At 40.6% G+C, this 26,141-nt stretch overlaps 1 protein-coding gene across 1 annotated transcript in view; it reads right to left on the minus strand.

Moving 5' to 3' along the window:
• Nep3 (M13 family metallopeptidase neprilysin 3) overlaps positions 1 to 26,141 on the minus strand; it is a 659,418-nt gene that overhangs the window by 498,773 nt on the left and 134,504 nt on the right. The window contains exons 4-5 of the mRNA XM_080279018.1: positions 25,828 to 25,855; positions 12,234 to 12,438 (exon numbers count right to left, since the gene is read on the minus strand). Coding sequence (XP_080135144.1) covers positions 12,234 to 12,438; positions 25,828 to 25,855 — 233 coding nt within the window. The remainder of the gene's footprint in view (positions 1 to 12,233; positions 12,439 to 25,827; positions 25,856 to 26,141) is intronic.

The following is a 26,141-nucleotide window of genomic DNA, read 5'->3' on the forward strand; positions in this document are numbered from 1 at the left end:
AAAGAGAAGGATGGGTGGACAGTATCTATTTAGATTTTAAGAAAGCATTTGACAGAGTACAGTACCAAAGACTTTTATGGAAACTGCACCGACAAGGAGGTATCCAAGGCAATCTCTGCCGTTGGATGCAGGATTTTCTCAGAAAAAGGGAAAGGAGAACAATATTAAGGGGAAATTACTCATCATGGAGAGAAATGACCAGCGGACTGGCACAGGGCTCAATGCTGGCACCAATTACAGTAAAAGCTTGAGTAACTGGAATGTATGGGGATTCTTCCATTCCAGATATGGAATTTTCTGGTTAACTGAAAGTTACTCTTAGAAATTTTCTGGGAGGTCAAACAAATGAAACAGTACCAAACATGGGACTTTATTTCATAAAGTACATTATTCAGTATTGGATACAGTACAGGAAAGATACAATACACAAAAAAGGCAGCAAGAGAAATTGTACAGGACTGAACACAAACCAGCAAACATTACCAAAAATTATTTAAAGAAAACTTTAGCATATCCCTCTTGCACTCTTTTGACGCCAGTTGTGTCCAACCAATTTCAAGTACTGAGTGACAGTCTCTTGCCAGCCCAGACCTCATGCTCCCCACACTCCTCACTCAGTGATTCGTGCAGTAACATAAACTGATTTCAATCATTTCATTCCCCTGCCCTTATTATAACTGTATTGCTTTGAAACTGGTTCATGTTATAAATCAATGAATGATTTTCCTAATGAATGAAAAAAAAAAAAAATGGAATTACCATATTGTATCATTCACTTATTTGTTCAATGCTCATTTACTTACAGACATACAAACATTTTGGCAATGATTATAGAATACCGTAGAACATTCATCTGCGATCCATTTCGTAAAAAAATGACACTTGTAGCTATGCTACAAAATTTTTTATGGCATACGAAATAACAATAGTCGTTCATCACTCCTGGCTGCTCTGAGTGAATTGTTTCCTGTCATTTCACTCTCGCCCACCCAGACCTCACGCTCCCCACATTCCTCACTCAGTGATTTGTGCGGCATCGAAAAATGATTACAATCATTTCATTCCCATGCCCTAATTTTTAGTTGTATTGTTATGAAACTGATACATGTGACAAATGAATAAATGATCTTCCTAATGAATGAAAAAAAAGTAAATAGAGGATATAAAACACCATACTTTATCGTTCAGTAATGTATTCATTTACTCACTGACATATATACGGTACACACACACTGTTGTGAGGAACAGTGTGTGTGTACCGTATATATGTCAGTGAGTAAATGAATACATTACTGAACAATAAAGTATGGTGTTTATATCCTCTATTTACTTTTTTTTCATTCATTAGGAAGATCATTTATTCATTTGTCACATGTATCAGTTTCATAACAATACAGCTAAAAATTAGGGCAGGGGAATGAAATGATTGTAATCATTTTTTGATGCCACACAAATCACTGAGTGAGGAATGTGGGGAGCGTGAGGTCTGGGTGGGCAAGAGTGAAATGACAGGAAACAATTCACTCAGGGCGGCCAGGAGTGATGAACGACTATTGTTATTCCGTATGCCATAAAAAATTTTCTAGCATAGCTACAAGTGTCATTTTTTTACAAAATGGATCGCAGATAAATTTTCTACAATATTATATAATCATTGCCGAAATGTTTATATGTCTGTAAGTAACTGAGCGTTGAACAAATAAGTGAATGATACAATATGGTAATTCCTCTTTTTTTTTTTTTTTTTTTTTTAGGAAGATCAAACAACAAACTGTTGTGAAAAAAATACAGCAAATTACAGTATATGGTTGGACTCAACCTATGCTGAAAGAGTGTGAGCGGTTGGATTTCACTTGGACAAATCTTGAGTCAAAAGAGTGTGTGCGGTTGGATTTCACTTGGACCTGTTTCGAAAGAGCGTGAGCGGTTGGATTCTTCACTAGGCCCCCATGTAAGAAAGGATTAAATTACGGGCCAAATTTTTTTTGAAAACTTAGCTGCATACACTACTTTATCCTGTACTGTAAAGAACTAATCAAGAATCATAGGGGAACCATCAGGATCATGTGATGAGGATTCAGACAGTGGAATATTTTTGATATCTGGAATATTTTCGACCCAATGCCAGACTGAATTTGCGTTCCGGGCACTGTATACGGATGTGCCGATGTATCGGATGCCAGTTAATCAAGCTTTTACTGTATGTTTTTAGAATATATATAAATGACATAGACAGTAACACTGGAAATGAAAGCTATCTAAATATGTTTGTGGATTATGCAAAAATTCAAAGGAAAATTACTAACACAGATTCTTGCAAAGAGCTGCAAGAAGAATTGGACAAGCTTCATGAATGGAGTAATCAATGGCAAATGGAATTTACTGTGGATAAGTGTCATGTAATTAATTTTGGTAAAAGTGAGAGAAGACCAGATTGGGATTTTAAGTTAGGAAGATCAACCCTACACATATCAGAAAGGGAGAAGGACCTAGGAGTAATTATCAATAACAGACTATCTCCAGATGATCACATCAGTGAGAAGGTACGTAACACGTATATGTTGCTTGCTAATTTGAGAATAGCACTCATATATATAAATGAAGATATGCTGAGCAAGATAATAACATCATTCATCAGACCAACCCTGGAGTATGCATAGTAGTGTGGAACCCTCATCTCAAAAAACACATAGATAAGATTGAAAAAGTACAAAGGGGAGCCACAAGATGGGTACCAAGCTTAAGGGATCTACAGTATGGAGAAAGACCAGAAAGACTGAATCTACTAATGCTGCAGGAGAGAAGGAAAAGGGGAGACATGATTAAGCTATATAAATGCATCTCAGGGAAAGAGAATACAGACATAAATGAATATATATCATATGGGGAAGCATCAGCAAGAGGACATTACAAAAAACTGCATAAAAAGAAAGGTGATAATGATGTAAAGAAATTCAGTTTCCCAAATAGGGCAATTGATCAGTGGAATGCACTACCAAATGAAGTAGTGTGTGCCAAAACTATTCATAAATTCAAGGATATGTATGATAAAAAAATGGTTTAATACACGGGACAGTACGAGCTTGACTCATTGCTGTAAAGATACAATTAGGTAAGAACAATTAGGAAATACCACACACACACACAATTGCAGTATGTGAACTGAATGCATAGGTGGTGGTCCCACCTGATATTAGTGAAAAAACGGAGGATTCGGTCAAATAAATGGACAAGACACAGTATAAATTTAAAATTTTCATACGGGTGTGTAATGACGGAAGGAGAGAGTCCTTTGTTTACATCCAGTGCAGGTGCACTTGCGGGATTCTCCAGTGAAGACCGGAATAGAGAGAGTTTTAAATTGAATCAAACAAGAGTAGCAGGTGTAGAGAAAATGGCTGGGAGGAATGCCCAGGAATTAAAAAGGTATGGTCAGAAATCAGAGAGTTCCAGGAATAAACACTACAACAAGAGAAAGAGACTAAGGAATTGAAAGGCGAGGTGCAGAGCATCTGTTCGCCTAGTGCTGGGCAAGAGAGAGAAATACCAAAATTAAAAGTGAGTAATGATTCAGTCTCAATGAAACAGAACAGCTAAAAAAAAGGAAAATAACAGATTGGAGGAAGAAAGGGATTAGATGGAAAGCAAACTTCCATCCATCCATCCATTCCCTGACACCATGTACCCCAGAAGCGGAACTTGATAAGTATTAATCAAAAACAAAGATGCATGATGATCAAATTAAGGAAATCAGCAATGAGAATAAGGGGTGGAAGAAAATTCAGGAAGAAGGGAAAATGAATCTACAAGAGATTACAGAACAAGAGAAGAAAGAAAATAAAAAAAACGTAGAGAAAGAAGTGGTTAGGGTACTAAAGAATAAAGAATTACTTTACTTGTCAGAGATGCAGCTGACAAGAAAAATGCATAGTTATCTCAGGTTTGACAGAAAAACCTATGACAGTGAGGTCAGAAAGAGAAAGGGAAGAACTGAGAAGAGAGAAGGAAATAATATCAATAGTTAAGGAGGAAGTGACGAAGCCCAAGAGATCGAAGAAGTGTTTAGGCTGGGAAAATATGTGGAGGGAGGTGCAAGGCCACTTATAGTAAAATTTCAATCTCAGGTCACAGTAAATGAAATAATCAACAAGACTTGGAAATTAGCAGATAAGGAGGGATTAAAAAATACCTGCATAAGAAGAGATGCAAATAAGGAAGAGAGAGATAAAACAAAGGAACTTGTTAAGGAAGCTAAAGAAAAAAGCGACCAGAGAATGGAGGTACAGAAGACACAGTTCTAATGGAGAGTTATGAAACAGAAATTGAGGAAGTGGTACCGAAAATGACAGGGAGAGAGAAGGATATAATAAAAAAAACAATGAAAAAAGATTGAAAGTGGCGTACACTAATGTAGGTGGTCTCATCTCAGCAAGGCTGAAAATTGATGATTTCTTGAGGGCAAATGAGCCAGACATTATATGCCTTGTAGAGACCAAGCTAAGAGAGAATACTGAAATCCAAAAGGGAGATGGTAATACAAACTATGGAGAAGAGACAGCGGCAGTGAAGAACAACATAAATGTGGATAATGTGGAACTGGGAGAGGGTAGGGCCAAAGTGATAAACATGATACCAGAAACCAGAGGGAAAGGCAAGAGAGAAATCACAGTAGCATATGTCCCCTCCAAGACAAGGGCATGGAATGAGGAGGAATATCAGGAGATGTTGTCAGACATGACTATATACCTACAGAAAGTGAAAGAGAAAAGCAACAACATAATCCTGATGGGTGCTTTAATTGTAAAGAGGTAAAATGGGAGGAGTGGGACTATGGATGTTATGAAGGTTCGTGGGACAGTAAACTGTTAAACTTAGCAATGGATAATGTAATGGCCCACTGGGTCAAAGAAAAGACATAATTTAGAGGTGATAGCACACCAACAAGACTAGATTTGATTCTAACGGAAGAACCTGATGCAAGTGAATCTCTGAAATATCTGGGTCTTATAGGAAAAAGTGATCATGTAGAGTTCCAAATGACAGAAGAAAACAAGGAGAAAAGAGATGAGCTATACAGGCATGAAGGATACAACTCTGGGAAAGCAAACGTTACAGGACTGAGAAAATTTTTCAAAGAAGCGGAGTAGCGAGAATCCAGGGAAACAAGAGAGATGCAGAAGTGTGATATCTTTCTAGACTTCTATAATATGGGTGTGGAAAGGCATGTGCCAAAAGTTAGTGGGAAAGAAAGTTGGAGAAATGACTGGTTCAACAAAAGGTGTATGATAACAAAAACAGAAAGGGATAAGGCTTGGAACAAATGGAGAAATAGAGGTAATGATAGAACAAAAGAAGAATGTAAAGGAACTTCAAATAAATATACAAGAACATGTAAAGAGGAAGAAAGAAACTTTGAAAAAGGTATAATTGACAAATGTAAGGAGGAACCTAAACTGTTTTACAGGTTTATTAATGGTAAACTGAAACAAAAGGAAGACATCAGTAAGCTGAAAGTACAAGGAAATGTCCATAAAGATGCAGTTACGGAAGCTGAAATAATGAACAAATGCGTCCAATCAGTCTTCACTAGAGAAAGTGATTTTGTGGAGGAGAAGGGAGTGACTAGAAATGCACAGTAGTGTTAAAAGATGTAAAAGTTGAAGTGCAAGAAGTGTACAAATTACTGGGAACTCAGGATGTGAGGAAGAACCCAGGACCAAACAGAATCTCTGACTGGATACCAAAGGAATGCAGAGAACAACTGGCAGATAAAATTCACAGTTTAATTGTGTGTTCTTTAGAAGAACAGAAAGTGCCTTGGGAATGGAAGAGAGCAAATTTGGTACCAATTTATAAGGGAGGGACCAAGGAAAAAACCCCGAATTATAAACCAGTGTTCCTGACCAGCTTGGCGGCAAAATTGTGCAAGAGAATCCTGAAAGACAGATGGATAAAATATCTGGAGGAGATGGACATTTCGGCAGAAAGTCAGTCAGGATTAAGAAGTGGAAAGTCATGTGTTTCCAACTTGTTGAGCTTCTACTCAAGGGCGATTGACAAGCTACAAGAGAGAGATAGTTGGGTGGATTGTGTGTATTCAGATCTGGAGGAAGCCTTTGATAAGGTACCCCACAAGCAACTAATGTGGAAATTGGAACACACACACACACAGGAGGATTAGAGGGGAACCTCTTGGAGTGGATGAAAGACTTCTTAACAGATAGGCAAATGAGAACGGTAATAAAAGACAGGATATCTGGATGGAGTGAAGTAACATGAGGAGTCCCACAGGGCTCAGTGCTAGCACCAGTAATGCTCCTCATTTACGTAAACAATTTGGTACATGGAATGAACAGTTATGGAAGTCTGTTTGCTGACGAAGCAAAGATCATAAGGAAAGTAAGACTGAAAAATGCTACTGGAGGACCTGGATAGGATTCATGACTGAAGCAGGATGAGGGAAATGAAATTCAATGCAAAAAAATGTAAAATGTTGGAAATGGGTAGAAGTACCAAGAGGCCATCACTGAATTATTTGATGGGTAATGAACCAATCACAAAAGTGAGAGAAGAGAGGGGCTTGGGAGTGCTGGTCCAGGATAATCTGTCATCCAAAAAACACATTAACAAGACAGAGAGACATATAACCTCTTGACTAACATAAGAGTAGCATTTCATTACATGGATGAGGATATGATGAAAAAATTGATAGTGGCCATGAACCGTCCCAGGTTGGAATATGCGGCGGTAATATGGTCCCCACACAAAAAGAATCAAAAGAATAAAAAAAACAGCAACCAAGTTGGTTCCTAGGCTGGCAGATTTATTGTACAGGGAAAGGCTGGACAAGCTAGACCTGCCTGCCTTAAAAGAAAGAAGAGACAGGGGAGACATGATTGTGGTGTTCAGGGCCACAATGGGAGAGAAAAAATTGACAGAGAAGATCTGTTTGTATGGAATGGGAGAGTAACAAGAAGACATGGAATGAGACTAAAAATGCCAAGTTGCTTAATCCACTGACTGCGGCTGTATCATATATGATATCTGAGTCCAAATGGCTCTGACTGCAGCTGCATCATATATGATATCTGAGTCCAAATGGCTCTGACTGCAGCTGTATCATATATGATTTCCTGCTTTCAAAAATTCCGCCGTCAGAAATGGCATGAAATAAATCAGCTAGCAATTCATGGCACCTTAAAGAATATTGCCATACATAGATTATGCATTTTTAAGAGGTGCAAAGCTCAGCTCAGTTACATACAAAATGCCGAATGTAAAGGTACGAAATCTCCATGCTGCCGCTAGCAGCAGCCCAAGCAAATATTGGATGAAATCTCTGTATGAGTGTAGTAATGACAGTGATATGTTGTTAGATGATGACAATGACTGTTCAGATGCTGATTTACACCTTATCTGATCACAAGATTGACACTGACAACACAGTGCAAGCATAACACATCTGAGGTTTGTTTAGACTACAACAACACGGGGATTGTAAGTACATACCTTGCACTTTTAGTATTGCAAAATGGATACATACTTTAGTAAAACAAATTTGGAAAAGAAAAGGGATAAAGGTAAAAAGCAAAATGATGATTTCTACCAAGAACTGGTTGAAGTGGAGACTCACAATAGACTGGCTGAACGTGTAAACAAACTAGAAATGGCTTTCAAAAATGAAATTGATGAAATAAAGAAGCAGATGTACTTGCAAAAGGAAGAAATAGAAAAACTAGGAAGGGAGGCCAATAAGAAAGACACAATCATCAGTGAACTAACAGTGGAACTGAGTAAACTTAGGAAGAAAATGAGTGAAATGGCAAGTACAGTAGTCAATCACGAGAGTGTTATGGAAGAGTTCAAAAATGACACAGAGGCAATTAGGCAAGTAAGCAGTCTTATAAACCAGAGCAGTGATACTGAGGAGAAGATAACACAGGTGAATGAAGCTGTGCAAAGCTATAAAAATGATGTGGAAACCACGTATGCCGAAATGGTGAAAGTAAAGAAAGACTTAGAAACAAGGGTGGAGGAAAAATGCATTAAAAAGGAGGTGAAAAGAATAATCCAAAACAATCCAAAGTTAGTCAGAGATTCAGTAGATATAAACAAATCTATAATAATCACTGGTGTAGAAGAGGAAGAAGTAAAAAACAAGATCACAAGAGACAAATAGGAGATGGCAAATGTAATGAGCTTACTGAAGGAAGTAGCAGAGGAAATCTGTAGTAAAGACATAGAGGAACACAAAAGGTTAGGGAAATACGAGAAAAGCAAGACAAGACCTCTAAAGGTGACTTTCCAGAGTGTAAACACTGTGGAAGAGATACTAAAAAATGCAAAGAATCTTATGGAAAAAGAGGCATTCAAAAATGTATGGATAAAAAGATGCCTAATACAAGAGGAACTGGAATTACTGAAAGAGAAAAGGAAGGAAGCAAAAACAAAAAATGAGGGAAGATCAGAAGAGGAGCAGAAGAAATTTTTTTACAAAGTAATAGGATTGCAGGTACGAAAGTGGTACACAAACAGGATGGAATAAAAAGAAGGAAGGTAGTAGAACCATGTCATGACAAGTATATAAACAAGATGATAAAGTTGATGTACTCAAATGTGGATGGAATGGTATCTAAATTACTAGAGATGAATGATTATGTCAGAGAAAATGAACCACAAATAATATGCTTAACTGAAACAAAATTAACACCAAGGATATCCAATGACATACCAAACTTAGAGGAATACAATATATGGAGAAGAGAAAGAAATTTAAAAAAAGGAGGACGAATTATAATATTAACTAAGAAAAATCTAAAAGTCAAGGAAATAAAACTAGATATACCATCACAAGTAGAACCGATTGTAGTAGAGATCAACACATCTGAAGGTAAAGTAATTGTAGCCAATTTGTACATGCCACCCAGATCAAACACATGGGAAAGAGATGAATATGAGGACCTGGCAGAGAGTACAATTCAGAGTTTAAGATCATTACTACATAAAATGGAAGAGAAATCAGAAAGAATTATACTAACTGGGGATTTCAATACAAATATAAATTGGAATACTCTAGATATATTTAGCCAAGAAAGCTGTTGGGACCAAAAGCTCCTGGATCTCGTACAAGAGTTCTTCCTAACGCAACATGTGAGGGAAACCACCAGAAAAAGAGGACTTGATGTACCTTCAGTGCTAGATCTAATATTTACTAGGCAAGAAAATGATATTGACAGTTTAATATATCACCCTCCACTCAGCAAAAGTGATCATGCAGTACTAAATTATAACTTCAGGATAGCATATGACATAGTAAACAGCACTGACAGTTACAAAATGAGCTTAAACTATAAAAAGGGAAATTATCAAGACCTAAAGAAGTATTTCTTAGAAGTTGATTGGGAAAATGAGCTTAGAGGACAAGATTTAAATGCTGTATATAAAAAATTCTGTGAATTTTATGAAATAGGAGTCCAGAAGTACATCCCACAGCACAAAGAAGCAGATAAGAAAATACAGAAATGGTTCAATACAGAATGTAAAAAATCAAAAGAAAGAAGAGATTTGTTGTGGAATAGATACAGAAGACATAATAGTGAAAGGGCGTATAATAATTACAAACAGGCAAGAAACGATTATACAAGTATAAGGAGGGAAGCCCAAAAACAGTTTGAGGAGGATATAATAAATAAAAGTAGTGATCAACCAAAGCTGTTTTACAGCTATATCAGAAGCAAAACCAAAGTAAAAGATATAATACAATCAATTACGGACGAGGGAATCACTTATACACAAGAGAAAGATATTTGTGAAACACTAAATAAGAATTTCCAATTAGTTTTTACAGAAGAAAAAAATTTTGAGAGGGACTATGTGGAACATGCATGTCCACACATACTACCAGATATACAAATAGCAGAAAAAGTAATACAGGAGGAGTTAAGTAGATTAGACAAGAGGAAAAGCAAGTGGTCCTGATGAAATTTCATGTTGGGTACCACAAGAATGTGCAAAGGAGTTAAGTAAACCATTATCTTTAATTTTCAAGAAATCCCTGAGTCAAGGTAAACTACCTGATATTTGGAAAAAAGCAAAATATTGTCCCCTTATTCAAGAAAGGAAATAGACAAAATCCACTCAACTACCGACCAGTATCACTGACCAGTGTTGTAAGCAAGGTATTAGAAAAGCTTATAAGAAAAGCTTGGGTAAATCATCTAGAAGAACACAGTATGATAACAGAAAGACAGTTTGGTTTCAGAAAAGGAAAATCATGTGTTACTCATCTGTTGAGCTACTATGACAGAGTAACAAACACAATACAGGAAAGGGAAGGATGGGTGGACAGTATCTATTTAGATTTCAAGAAAGCTTTTGACACAATACCACACCAAAGACTTTTATGGAAACTGTACCATCAAGGAGGAATTCGAGGCAAACTGTTTTGTTGGATGGAAGACTTTCTCATAAAAAGAGAAATGAGAACAGTACTAAGAGGAAACTACTCATCATGGAAAGAAGTGACTAGTGGAGTACCACAGGGTTCGGTGCTGGCACCAATCATGTTTTTAGTGTATATAAATGATATAAACAGTAACACTGGAAATGAGAGCTATCTGAATATGTTTGCAGATGATGCAAAAATACAAAGGAGAATTACTAACACAGACTCTTGTAAAGAGCTACAAGAAGAATCAAATAAACTTCATGAATGGAGTAGTACATGGCAAATGGAATTCAATGTGGACAAGTGTCATGTAATCAAGTTTGGTAAAAGTGGAAAAAGACCTGATTGGGATTATAAGTTAGGAAATAAAACCCTATACACATCAGAAAGAGAGAAAGACCAAGGTTTGGTCATCAATAACAGACTATCTCCGGCTGACCACATCAGCGAGAAGGTACGGAACATGTATACACTGCTTGCAAATATGAGAATAGCATTCACATACATAAATGAAGACATGTTAAGAAGGATAATAACATCATTCATTAGACCAACCCTGGAATATGCATCAGTAGTCTGGAGTCCTCATCTCAAAAGGCACATAGACAAGATTGAAAAAGTTCAAAGGGCCGCTACAAGATGGATACCAAGCTTAAGAGACCTAAGTTACGAAGAAAGACTAAATAAACTGAATCTACCAACACTACAGGAGCGAAGGAAAAGAGGTGACATGATAATGCTATATAAGTGCATATCAGGGAAGGAGAAAATAGACATAAATGATTACTTAACATATGGAGAAGCATCAGCAAGAGGACACTGCAAAAAACTGCATAAGAAGAGAGGTGATAAAGAAGTAAGGAAATTCAGTTTCCCAAACAGAGCAATTGATCAATGGAATGCACTACTGAATGAAATAGTGTGTGCCAAAACAAATCACAAATTTAAGGATATGTACGATAAATATGGTTTAAGACACGGGACAGTACGAGCTTGACTCATTCCTGTAAAGATACAATTAAGGAGGAACAATTAGGTAAGGTAAGAACCACCACACAGGGAATATTTATTACAGTACTTCACGGACCTATATCAGAGGAAATTTTTTTGTTTGCTATATTGTGTTATATATCACTGAACTCAGGATTTTTTTCTCTATCTTTTGACAATATTATTTCTTTCTTAATATTTTTTCTAAATATTTGAAAACTGCCACACACAGGATGTACATGTAAACAAACACTGATGCAGTGAATGGGTTAAAGGATATCAAGAAATACAGTATTCCATATAGATGCAAAGACCTGTGGAATAGCCTGGACAATGAGATCGTCCAGTCTAAAAACTTAGATGAGTTCAAAGCAAAATTTGACTTACTGAGAAATGAAGATGGGACCCCACAAGTGTAGCTCATTTCCTGTATATCACAACTACATAAATACACACACAGACACACACACACACACACACACACACACAGAAAGAGAGAGAGAGAGAGAGAGAGAGAGAGAGAGAGAGAAAGAGAAACAAAGAGAGAGAGAGAGAGAGAGAGAGAGAGAGAGAGAAAGAGAAACAAAGAGAGAGAGAGAGAGAGAGAGAGAGGCAGGGGGGAGCCACTGACTGACATGCAAAGAGATTACAGTACAAGAAAAGGCATGAACAACAATAAATTGGAGCCAATTTTCAACAAAAAGGAAAAAAAACAATACTTCAACAGTCATCCAATTAGTAGGCTCCAATATGCAAGATCACTCTACTTCAGTCTACCCCATACATTTGGACCCACCTAGAACATTGCGCATGATCATTTGGTTGTCATAGGCCAGCTTGCTGAGTGTGCCCCAAACAGATTTTCCTTCAGGTATTGGGTTGCGAGCCATCCACCCACCACATGCATAGCTGTAGAAATCTTGGCAGGGATCAACTGACTGGTCCATACTACTCAGCACTGACCCTGCCAGTATTACACAGTCCCCACTCATGCAGACATTCTCATCACCTGTTGGTAACATAAGGTGTTGAGGAGTCACAGGTGATGGCAACGTATGTCAGCTAAAAGAGGATGTGTGACATAATGTAAATTTCAAGGATTATGTAAGCATCAAGAACCAGAGAGCAATATTACAGGCAGATGAAATGTGACATACTGTACAGTAACAATAATAAACACAACTGATCCCTGTAAGCAACAGTCCTAGACAAATAATTTATTTACAGTCACACAGCACAATCCCTAATCTCAGTGTTTATATATATATATACTAACTGCATATTGCCACACTAGGGTCCTGAGAGGAAAAGGTCTCCTATGATTCCTACTGTGGTCAGCAAATTCTTAGTAATGACATGATCTCAGGTTTTGCAACCACTCTGTTAGACTACAGCAGGTGATCCTTCCACAGGCACTATAGATGATTAACTTACACTTCTTGCTTTTCCACACCACCTAAAGAAGAGGTATGTCAGGTGCATATTTAACCCATCGTGTCCGGGTGACACGTATACATGATGACCTAGGGACGTCCAGGTGACACGTATACATGTTCTAGTGTTTTGCGGCATTGTTTGAATATTCCATGGGTTATTTTCTCCATACACAGCTACTGGCAACCCTCCTGCATGCATCCGAGTCATGCTCCAGTTACCTGCATACGTCCGTAATGGATAGACCTACGCAAAAAGTTTTCCCTGTGTCCGGATCCTCGGCTGAGCACCCACAGCCACCAGCTTCAACACCAATGAAGTCCAAAGGCCAGAAAAGAAAAGGCCTTAGTGATAATGTGATAGAGAGAGAACTAGATGTGACATTATTACAACTGCGAGTGGAAAAAGTGACATTTCCTCTGAGGAAAGCAACCACCATGTTCAGTTTCATTATTTATGCATCGCATGAGGAGGGTGGATAACGTGAGTCCTCCACTGTGCGCCCATCGTTTCCCCCCATACGTTCATCTGCTATTTCCGATGATGCAAATTGTTCAGAGGGTAGTGATGATCCTGGAGAGGGGGATATTGGCACGGATGAGGAGATGGAAGAGGAGGTAGGGAGTGGAGAAAGGGAGGAGGTGGAGGAGAGAGGGAGGAGGGAGAGTGGTGCGGCGTCTTCCACCACCGCTGTCTATTTACATTAGTAATGGAGGCAGAAAGTTTGTTTCACGATGAAATCAGTGTCTTAATTTTTATTGAAAGTTTTCGTGTGTGTATGTTTGTTATAATGAAAAAGTAAAAATCACAGGAAATAAATTCTGTTATAGTGGAAATATAGTGGAGTGCAGAAGGGAGGAGGTGGAGGAAGGAGGGAGGAGAAAATTCAGTGTGGCATCTCGCAGCACCGCTGTGTCTATTTACATGAATAATGGAAGCAGAAAGTTTGTTTCATGATGAAATCAGTGCCTTATTTTTTTTTGAAAGTTTTTTTGTGAGTAGGTTTTTTTTACAATGGAAAAGCATAAATCTATCTATCTATCTATTGCCAGACGCCTCAATCCCGTTTGGGGTGGCCACAAACAAATCGCCTCCAAGTCGCCCTGTCCCCCGCCATTTCACTGCCCTGCTCCCAACTCACACACCCCTCTCTCATATACCTCTCCACCCCATCCCTCCATCTCATCCTCGGCCTCCCCCTCCCTCTTCCCCCCTCCACTTCACTCACATACACTCTCTTCGTCAGTCTTCACCCTCCATCCTCTCCACATGGCCAAACCACCTCAGTGTGTTCCTCATAACGCTTCCTATCACATCCACATCCACACCACAACGCTCCTTTATATCCTCATTCGTCAGACTGTCTCTCCACGTGACTCCACAGGCTCCTCTTAAATAACTCATCTCCACTGCTCTCACTCTTGACTTGTGTCCTTCCAACAATGTCCAAGCTTCACTTCCGTATGTTAGAGTTGGTATCACAATACTGTCATGTAGTAACTTTTTCACTTCCATGCTCACTTCCCTGTTTCTTATCACTGCTTTCAAAGAACCAGCAACCTTTCTTCCCTGCTGTACCCTTTCAAGCACTTCACCCTCCAAACCTCCATCCTTACTCATCACACTACCCAAGTACTTAAACGTACTCACATTTTCCAATTCCTCACCATCCAACCTCGCTGTACATTCACTAACTTCACCTCTCTCAAAGACCATCACTTTACTCATCCCTACATTCACCTTTAGATTCCATTTCTTACACACTCTCTCAAACTCATCCACCAAGCCCTGCAGCTCCCCTTCGTCTTCACTCAACAACACAGTATCATCTGCAAACAACAGTACAGGGAGTTTCCAAACACTGTCCTCTCTCACCAGGGCCACTCCAACATCCACTACCCTACCTTGTACCTCTTTTATTACCCCATCCATGTACAGATTGAACAACCATGGAGACATGACACATTCCTGTTTCAAACCAACTTTAAAAGAGAAAAATTCACTTAGTTCACCATCCACACGCACTGCAGCCTTCGCACCATCGTCCATACTCTTCACAGCATTCAACAACTTCCCATCTACTCCATATATTCTTAACACTTTCCACAATCCTTGTCTATCCACCCTGTCATATGCTTTCTCCAAATCCATGAAAGCCGCATACAACTTCTTTCCCTTCTCTAGAAACCTTTCCACTAAAGATTTAAGAATGAATATCTGATCTACACAACCTCTTCCCTTCCTAAAGCCTCCCTGTTCTTCTCCAACTAATTTCTCTGTTCTTTCTCTAACTCTGTCTATAAGTATCCTACCATACACTTTTCCTATTATACTAAGAAGACAAATGCCCCTATGATTACCACACACTTCTTTTTCCCCTTTTCCTTTGTACAAGGGAATAATTATACCTGACTTCCAATCCTCCGGGACTCTACCTTCCTCCCAGGCCAATCTGCACATCTTCCACATCCATTCTACTACTATCTCTCCCCAATGCTTCAGCATTTCACCACACACTCCATCAATTCCTGGGGCTTTCCCCAATTTAACTTTCTTCATTGCTTCCACAACTTCTATCCTACTGATTTTTTCCTGTCTTCTCACCTCCCTCCTTCTCCCAGCCATTCCCCAGCCACTTATACTCGCATTACTTCCATCCTCTACGTTCAACAATTCCTTAAAGTGTTCTCTCCATTTGCTTACTTTTTCTCCCTTCTCCACTAGTAATCTCCGAAGTGGTGACATGTAGAGGTGTGCGGTACGTAGGAGGACTACTGGGCCTTGAAAGCAGGCTGTGAAGCCTATGCCCAGAGTCGGTCACATAAAAAAAAAAAAAAAAAAAAAAAAAAAATCTACCATTTTATCTTTCACTCCCCTGCTAACTTCGCTTCCACCCTGTCTTACTCTTTTCACTTTTCTCCAGAACATTTTCTTACAGTCCCTCCACTTTACACTCAAATTCCTTCCAAATTCCTCATCCACTCTCTTCTTACTCTCTCTTACTAATCTTTTCACCTCTCTCTTTCTTTCCACATATAACTCTCTCTTCCGCCTCTCAACTTCTTCCGTGCCCCTATTTCTCATCCATTCATTGTATGCTTTCTTCTTTTTTGCCACAGCCTGTTTCACCTCTTCAGTCCACCACGCTGTTCCTTGCACCCCCTCCGTCTTCTCTTCCTTCTACACACCACATCACATGCTGCACATATTTCCTCTGTAAATATCTTACACACACCTTCCACGTCTCCCATCTGCTCCAATTCATATATGCCCAATCGTTCCTCCACTTCTCTCTTATATTCTGCCTTTTTCTCATCCTCTTGTAACCTTTCCACTCTCCTTGCAACTACTCCTTCCTCTCGTCTTTCCCTTCTTCTATTCCTCCATCTTACTTGCATTCTAATTCTGGCCACCACCAAGTAGTGGTCAGAAAGTCCACTCCCCCAACCTCTATACACTCTTGCATCCTTTACACATCTTCGCATCCTTTCATCCACACACACATAATCAATCATTGCCTTCCTTTCATTCAGTTCACCACCCACCCTTCTCATCACTTGCCATGTATACCTGTGGATCATTTTATGCCTGAAGAGGGTATTGGCTATCACCAACCCCCTCCCAGCACAAATGTCCACTAACGCACTCCCATTCTCATCTATCTCAGCAGGCACACCCCACTCACCAACTATTCCATCCACCTTCACATTCCCAACTTTACCATTCATATCACCAATCAAAAATACTCTCTTATTCCTTCCAAACTTTTCCATGCACTCTTCCACATTTGTCCAGAACTCTTCTCTCACTCTTCTAGCACGATCTTGCGTTGGTGCATAGACACACACAATCGCCCACATTTGTATTCCAACTTTCAACTTTACCCACACAATCCTTGACCCAACTGATTCATACTGTCTTATGCTCTTCTTCCATCTTTTACTCACAACTATACATACTCCTTCCTTTGCCCTCTCATTCTCACCTACTCCTGCACATACACCCCATCCATACTCCCATTCTCTCACACTTTCTCCTCTCCATTTTGTTTCAGTTATTCCACATACATCCACTTTCGCACCCTCAAGCACCTGGACAATCTCTCTCTCTTTCACCTCATCATTCGCTCCTCTTACATTCCATGTACTCATTACCAAGTCCTTTGTCCGGTCCTGGGCCGTCATCGTTTGGTCAGTCCTTGTCTGAGGCTTCTTGTTTGTTTTTTTAGTTTAGCATAAATCACAGGAAAAAATTTATAGTGGAAAATATAGTGGAGTTGAGAAGGGAGGAGGAAATGCAGTGAGAGAAGCCTCAGACCACCGCTGTGTCTATTCATGTGAATAATGGATGCAGAAAGTTTGTTTCACAATGAAATCAGTGCCTGAATTTTCACTGAAAGTTTTCATGTGTGCTTATTTAATACTGTGAAAAAGTACAAATCACAAGAAAAAAATTCTGCTACCGTGGAAAATATTTTCAATTATGACAGTACATGAATAACTACAGTCTTTCCTCATATTTCAACGTTTCGCACTTCAACGATTCACGCTTCGATGCGACGAAAAGTTACCGTTGTCCTCAAAGTTGGACGAAAATTCACACTTTGACATTACTCCCTGGCTGAGAAAATGCCACCCACGTGTACTGATGCTCACTTCTTGGCAAATTACGACGAGGAGGCAGCAGCGATGGAAATGACAGAGGAAGAGATGAATAGTGAGGAAGAGACTGAAAGCCCAGAGCAGCAAAGGGAGGGCAAGATGAGCATGCAAAAATTATCTCACTGCCTGTCCACCGTAACAGAGCTGGTAACCACCATCAAGGCATACACCAGGACCATGCCAGAGGTACCCGAAATCCTGTCCAGCTTAAATGCTACAAAGTCTAAACTGTTGGAAGTGTACAATAACAGCATTAGGGTGCAAAAACAAATAAAAATAAAAAGACATTTCCAGGAAAGACCAAATGTAGCAGGTATTATTAGAGACTTGGATGTGTCTGGTACTGGGGATGAGGAGGAAGGAGAAATGGACAGAGAAGAGGCAGATGAACTGGAACCAGTGTTTGACTTCAAAGGATTCGGCCTAGGTGATGGTAATGGGTCTTCCCCAGAAAGAATCATGTCACCTAGTCACTAGCCCCATCCACCCTGTACAGAATCATGTCACCTAGTCACTAGCCCCATCCACCCTGTACAGAAATTCACATGCCCTTCACACACACACACACACACACACACACACACACACACACAGGTCGCCGACAGAGACGAAGCTATCCTGGATCGTGGGGAAATAATCACTGAATCAGCAACGAAAAGAAGTACCAGCCTATTTGTGATTATGTCAATGAGTGCATGAGTGGTGGCCCCGTCGGACAGTAGTTAAAAAAAAAAAAAAAACGCAGTTTCGGTCATAAAAATAAAAAGATTCAGTGAAAATAGAAAGTCTCCTTATGGCTGACTCATGGCAGAAAGGGACGATGCATTGTTTACAATTGGCGAGAGAGACTTTGAGGGCTTTTCTGAAGAGGATGTGGGAAATGGAAGTATTAAGTTCAACCAAACAAGAATAGCAGGTGTAGAGAAAACAGCAGAGAGGAATGTCCAGGAGATAAAAAAGGTATGGGCAGTAATTAAAGAGTTACAGGAATGGACTCTAGAGCAGGAAAACGAGACCAAAAGTCTGCAAAATAAACTGGAAAAAATTTGTACACATAGTGACGAACAAGAAAGAGAAGTTACTGAATTAAAAGCGAGCAATGAATCAGCCTCAAATGAAATAAAACAGTTTAAGAGGGAGAATAAGAGGTTGGAAGAAGAAAGAGACAGGATGAAAAGCAAAGCAGATGAGTAAGAATCCAAATCAAGAATACAGGACGAGCACATTAAAGAAATCAAGGAGCAACATAAGGGGTGGAAGAAAATTCAGGAAGAGGGAAATGTAAATTTGAAAGAGATTACAGAACAACAAAGCAAGGAAACGGTGGAGAGGAAAGTGGTTAGGGTGCTGAGAAGTAGAGAATCTTTAGTTAGGGATGTAGCAGATAAGAAAAAATGTGTAATAATTTCAGGAGTTAACAAAAAACATATGACAATAAAATCAGAAAGCGAAAGAGAAGAACTGAGTAAAGTTAAAGAAATAATATCAGTAGTCATGGAGGAAAACAACAAAGCTCAAGAAGAGATTGAAGAGGTGTTTAGGATAGGAAAGTACGAGGAAGGAGAGGCAAGGCCATTGAAGGTAAAGTTTAAGTCTCAGGCAACAGTACACGAAATTATCAGTAGAACATGGAAATTATCGGACAAGGAAGGGTTCAAAGATGTTTGGATAACGAGAGATGCAAATAAGGATGAAAGAGCTAAAAAAAAGGTGTTAGTAAAGGAAGCAAAGGTAAAAAAACGAACAGAGAACAGAAGAAGAGAAGACAGTGTTTTAATGGAGAGTCATGAATCAGAAATTCATGCACTGTGTTCTATCAGGAGTGGAAAAGCTTGTGGCCCTGACTTAGTCCCAAATGAAATTCTCACTGACCTCCTACCTCCCCTTTTTTATTCCCTCCTTTGCCTTCAGTGACAGCTGACTCTTGGGCATATTCCCTTCATTGTGGAAAGAGTCCCTTCTTCTCCCCATCTCCAAATCTGGAAAGGACCCCTCCCTGCCTTCCTCCCACTGACCTATTGCCCTGTTATCCAACATTTGCAAGGTGTTTGAATGCATGGTCTACAAGTGACTTACATGGTGGCTGGGACATTATGTCCCATGTCTCCTTTGGGAGGAACAATGTGGCTTCATACCAGGTCAGAGCACAGTGGACATCCTTCTCCAACTTGAACATCATGTTTGCACTGCATAATGCCACCACCCTTACCTCCTGGAAGTTTTTATCGACATCCAGAGCGCATTTGACTCAGCTCCTAATGCTGGGATGCTTCATAAACTCAGCACCAAGGGAGTGAGAGGTTCAGCCCTGCCCTGGGTACAAAGTTCCTCATTGGCCTCACAGTTGCAGTATCCCTTAGGAATGTACAATCTTCTTGCTCCATGATCCACAGTGGTGTGCCACAGGGCCCTGTTCTTAGCCCTGTACTTTTTGATGTCTTGCTGTTCGACATTCCCTGAGTCCCTGGAGTCTCCCTGCTCGTCTATGCGGATGATGACTCTCTCCTCTGTAGTGCTAATACACTTCACAATGGTCAGTCAGGCCTGCAGCAGGCAGTAAACATCATTATTGCCTGGGCTGAGGCATTGAGATTGACAGTGAAAGCTAACAAGAGCACACTGATGTGCTTCACGCTGCGCAAACTCCCCGCACTTCTGCAGATTTGGACCAATGCCTCTTATCCACCACTGCAATCCAGGAACCACCTTTCTTGGAATATATATATATATATATATATATATATATATATATATATATATATATATATAGTACAATCACTGCTAACCAGTATCCAGATAAACAGAATACTCAGAAAAATGGGAAAATTCAAGGGCTGGTAAAAATGTCAGTAAGTTACAACTGTGCGCCAATTTGAATTGACCGCCAAACCGCCATTTTATCGTGTCACGCGAGGCTGGGTGAAGTCGGACTAAGAAGGTGAATGCATTTCTGGCTAATGTAAATCCCTAGTAAATCCTCTTAACCAGCCCTCCTCTTCCCTCTTTCCACTACTTGAATTCAGTCATCCTCCACACCCTCCACAATTTCCACAAATCACCAGACTGCTTTTTACCACCAGACAGTAAACAAGCTCTCTTGCTGTTGTGTTGCTTTGATGGACGGTAATTTCAACACTCCAAAATGCCTAAAGAGCAAACTAAACGTAAGCGTGTCGTGCTTACCTTGAAACAGAAGCTGGACATATGCTACAGATTTGAAAAAGGCTCTCCCCCAGTATCGCTGCTTGTCGTAAAAGGCGACTAAAAGGGTTGGTGGAGGGTTAGCGCCCCTCCCCGGAAAACAACTAACTAAAAAAACAAACAATAAGCCTCGGACAAGGACTGACCAAACGTTGACGACCAAGGACCGGACAAAGGACATTGCAATTGGAACGTGGAATGTAAGGGGAGCAAATGATGAGGTGAAAGAAAGAGAGATTGTCCAGGTGCTTGAGGATGCGAAAGTGGATGTATGTGGAATAACTGAAACAAAATAGAGAGGAGAAAGTGTGAGAGAATGGGAGTATGGATGGGGTATATGTGCAGGAGTAGGTGAGAATGAGAGGGCAAAAGAAGGAGTATGTATAGTTTTGAGTAAAAGATGAAGAGGAGCATAAGACAGTATGGATCAGTTGGATCAAGGATTGTGTGGGTAAAGTTGAAAGTTGGAATACAAATGTGGGCGATTGTGTGTGTGTATGCGCCAACGCAAGATCGTGCTAGAAGAGTGAGAGAAGAGTTTTGGACAAATGTAGAAGTGTGCATGGAAATGTTTGGAAGGAATGATAGAGTGTTTTTGATTGGTGATATGAATGGTAAAGTTGGGAATGTGAAGGTGGATGGAATAGTTGGTGAGTGGGGTGTGCCTGCTGAGATAGATGAGAATAGGAGTGCGTTAGTGGACATTTGTGCTGGGAGGGGGTTGGTGATAGCCAATACCCTCTTCAGGCATAAAATGATCCACAGGTATACATGGCGAGTGATGAGAAGGGTGGGTAGTGAATTGAGTGAAAGGAAGGCAATGATTGATAATGTGTGTGTGGATGAAAGGATGCGAAGATGTATATTGGATGCAAGAGTTTATAGAGGTTGGGGGAGTGGACTTTCTGACCACTGCTTGGTGGTGGCCAGAGTTAAAGTTCAAGTAAGATGGAGGAATAGAAGAAGGGAAAGATGAGAGGAAGGAGTAGTTGCAAGGAGAGTGGAAAGGTTACAAGAGGATGAGAAAAAGGCAGAGTATAAGAGAGAAGTGGAGGAACGATTGGGCAAATATGAGTTGGAGCAGATGGGGGACGTGGAAGGTGTGTGTAGAATATTTACAGAAGAAATATGTGCAGCATGTGATGTGGTGTGTGGAAGGAAGAGAAGACGGAGGGGGGTGCAAGGAACAGCGTGGTGGACTGAAGAGGTGAAACGGGCTGTGGCACAAAAGAAGAAAGCATACAATGAATAGATGAGAAATAGGGGCGTGGAAGAAGTTGAGAGGCGGAAGAGAGAGTTATATGTAGAAAGAAAGAGAGAGGTGAAAAGATTAGTAAGAGAAAGTAAGAAGAGAGTGGATGAGGAATTTGGAAGGAATCTGAGTGTAAAGTGGAGGGACTGTAAGAAAATGTTCTGGAAAGAGGTGAAAAGAGTAAGACAGGGTGGAAGTGAAGTTAGCAGGGGAGTGAAAGATAAAAATGGTAGATTACTAGTGGAGAAGGGAGAAAAAGTGAGCAGATGGAGAGAACACTTTAAGGAATTGTTGAACGTGGAGGATGGAAGTAATGCGAGTATAAGTGGCTGGGGAATGGCTGGAAGAAGGAGGGAGGTGAGATGACAGGAAGGAATCAGTAGGATAGAAGTTGTGGAAACAATGAAGAAAGTTAAATCAGGGAAAGCCCCAGGAATTGATGGAGTGTGTGGTGAAATGCTGAAGCATGGGGGAGAGATAGTAGTAGAATGGATGTGGAAGATGTGCAGATTGGCCTGGGAGGAAGGTAGAGTCCCGGAGGATTGGAAGTCAGGTATAATTATTCCCTTGTACAAAGGAAAAGGGGAAAAAGAAGTGTGTGGTAATCATAGGGGCATTTGTCTTCTTAGTATAATAGGAAAAGTATATGGTAGGATACTTATTGACAGAGTTAGACAAAGAACAGAGAAATTAGTTGGAGAAGAACAGGGAGGCTTTAGGAAGGGAAGAGGTTGTGTAGATCAGATATTCATTCTTAGATCTTTAGTGGAAAAGTTTCTAGAGAAGGGAAAGAAGTTGTATGCGGCTTTCATGGATTTGGAGAAAGCATATGACAGGGTGGATAGACTAGGATTGTGGAAAGTGTTAAGAATATATGGAGTAGATGGGAAGTTGTTGAATGCTGTGAAGAGTATGTACGATGGTGCGAAGGCTGCAGTGCGTGTGGATGGTGAACTAAGTGAATTTTTCTCTTTGAAAGTTGGTTTGAAACAGGGATGTGTCATGTCTCCATGGTTGTTCAATCTGTACATGGATGCAGTAATAACAGAGGTACAAGGTAGGGTAGCGGATGTTGGCGTGGCCCTGGTGAGAGAGGATAGTGTTTGGAAACTCCCTGTACTGTTGTTTGCAGATGATACTGTGTTGTTGAGTGAAGACGAAGGGGAGCTGCAAGGCTTGGTGGATGAGTTTGAGAGAGTGTGTAAGAAACGGAATCTAAAGGTGAATGTAGGGAAGAGTAAAGTGATGGTCTTTGAAAGAGGTGAAGTTAGTGAATGTACAGCGAGGTTGGATGGTGAGGAATTGGAAAATGTGAGTACGTTTAAGTACGTGGGTAGTGTGATGAGTAAGGATAGAGGTTTGGAGGGTGAAGTGCTTGAAAGGGTACAGCAGGGAAGAAAGGTTGCTGGTTCTTTGAAAGCAGTGATAAGAAACAGGGAAGTGAGCATGGAAGTGAAAAAGTTACTACAGGACAGTATTGTGATACCAACTCTAACATACGGAAGTGAAGCTTGGACATTGTTGGAAGGACACAAGTCAAGAGTGAGAGGAGTGGAAATGAGTTATTTAAGAGGAGCCTGTGGAGTCACATGGAGAGACAGGCTGACGAATGAGGATATAAAGGAGCGTTGTGGTGTGGATGTGGATGTGATAGGAAGCGTTATGAGGAACACACTGAGGTGGTTTGGCCATGTGGAGAGGATGGAGGGTGAAAGACTGACGAAGAGAGTGTATGTGAGTGAGGTGGAGGGGGGAAGAGGGAGAGGGAGGCCGAGGATGAGATGAAGGGATGGGGTGGAGAGGTATATGAGAGAGGGGTGTGTGAGTTGGGAGCAGGGCAGTGAAATGGCAGGGGACAGGGCGACTTGGAGGCGATTTGTTTGTGGCCACCCCAAACGGGATTGAGGCGTCTGGCAATAGATAGATAGACAGATATATATATATATATATATATATATATATATATATATATGCCACTGCATTAGGCTGGGGCAAATCAAAGGGTAAACATGATAAAAAAAAAAATGTACCATTCACCTAGTAATTCATGGGCTTCCCTCACCTCTTAACACATTCCTTTAAGCGTGAAGGAACTGAATCAGCTAGTCTCTTAAGGGTGTTAGGGTCAAAATTGGCCCACTCCTCTCCAATGGCGGCCTTGAGCTTGGGGAGGCTGCAGGTGTCCTTGCCCTGCAGGTGACGCTTTATGATGCCCCAAAGATTTTCAATAGGACAGAGGTCGGGTGAGTTGCCTGGCCAATCATTAATAACCTCTATTTCACAATCACTGAGCCACTGCTTCACGGATTTGGCCATGTGGCAAAGGGTACTGTTTTGCTGAAACACTTGAGCTTGGCACTTTTCAAAAGAACTGGGTAAATAATTACATAGCAATTCGAGGTAGTTGTACTGGTTCACCATTACAGTAAATTTTTAAAAGTAACCAACGTTTTCTTTTCTTATTATTTTTATGGTTTCCAATGCAAAATACTGTGCTTGAATTAGTTTTGACAATCATTTTTGGGGGAAAATCCCCTCTTTGGAATTTTGAGTAAGATTTCCAAAAGTGGGTTTATCCCCCAAAATCAAGATCAAGATTAATTAAAAACACACTATTTTGCATTAAACTAACCTAACCTAGGCCTAATCCAGGGCCTGACACAGACTGAATGCACACGCCTGCACCAGCCAATATGGCGTAACATTCATCCGTTACTGAGGAACAGCCTAACCTAAGCCACTATATGACTACCCCTACAAAATTTGCTCCCCCAACTCAAACTGGGCTTAAAAGGTAAGTCTTAGAATAGTTCAGGGACGTAACATAATGAAAATTGGTAACGTTGGTTACTTCTAAAGTTACACCACCATTACATTAGCTGGAAGCACTACTAAGTCATCGACCACAAAGAATGAGAAACATCCCCATACCATTAAAGAATCAGGATGTTTTACAGTACTGCACGTAAGTTTAGGGTCAAGCCGATCACTTCCGGGGCGCTGACTTATGTTGCCACCTCTGCTCCCAGTAACTATGAATGTTGCCTCATCACTCCAGATTACATCTTGCCACCTTGCTGTTATCCCACTGACTGTATTTCCTGGCAAAAGCAACCCTATGCTCCCACTGCAGAAGGGTGAGGAGTGACTTCTTCACTGGCCGGTGGCTGTGAAACTTCAGATCATCATGCATGCATCACTGCACAGTCCTTACAGACATCTCACCCAGCAACCAAGGGTTTTGTTCCTTCAGTGAGACGTGGGTTTGCATCTACCTGATGCCTGATAATAGTCAAAGTGTGGGGAGATGTTTTTTGGGCCTTCCCAGGATGACTTTTGTGGTGTGGTGTTATCACCTCTCCGCCATCACGAAACCATTTGGTCAACCTCCCCACTATTTTTTCACTCACACCAAAAAGTCTGGCTATATCCTTTGTGGGTTTCTGGGCTTTGCACATGTTAGTTATGGACCCAATTTTCTCTTTGCTCAAGTCCCTTCTCTTTCCCATATTGCCACCGGGCCACAAAATACGAAGGCAAATTGGGGGCAGAGAGGGGCCTAGATAAGGAGCAAAGACTTGCGACACCTACCTCTGGCAAGTCTGTGGGGTAACTGGTGGTCGCTTCCCCTCCTCCCATCCTCCGCTGTGCCCGCCTCTTATGTACCAGACCTATGATACCACCTCATCTGAGGCCGGCCAGTGTTAAGGGGGGTGAAGTGATTTGCGGCATTGCATTAGTTGTTGGCCCTCTCCTGCCTAATGCAATGGCATGCATTTGAGTAAAGATACATATATATATATATATATATATATATATATATATATCATTTCCTGTGGCACCCCACAGGATGCATAGGGCCTCAATGAACTCTCTCCACCAATATTTGTCTCTTGCCATCTCCTTAAGGTCCCACCAACACTCCTCTCCTGCTTCTCTTTTCATTGCCCTCAACCAGGTTTTCCTTGGCCTACCTCGGCCTCTTCTTTCTCTAGCAGTCCACTCTGGCACATCCTGTATTAAACTGCTTTCTTTTCTATATATGTGCCCCAGCCACTTCCAGCAAGACAGTCTCACATATTCATCAACTGGTTCAACTGGTTCCACTCTTGTAATATCCCTTACGCTTTCATTTGTAACTCTGTCTTGCCACTTT

This window comes from Coenobita brevimanus, chromosome 76 (assembly GCF_032717465.1).
Source record: "Coenobita brevimanus isolate Jiangsu-jjx chromosome 76, ASM3271746v2, whole genome shotgun sequence".
Lineage (NCBI taxonomy): Eukaryota > Metazoa > Arthropoda > Malacostraca > Decapoda > Coenobitidae > Coenobita > Coenobita brevimanus.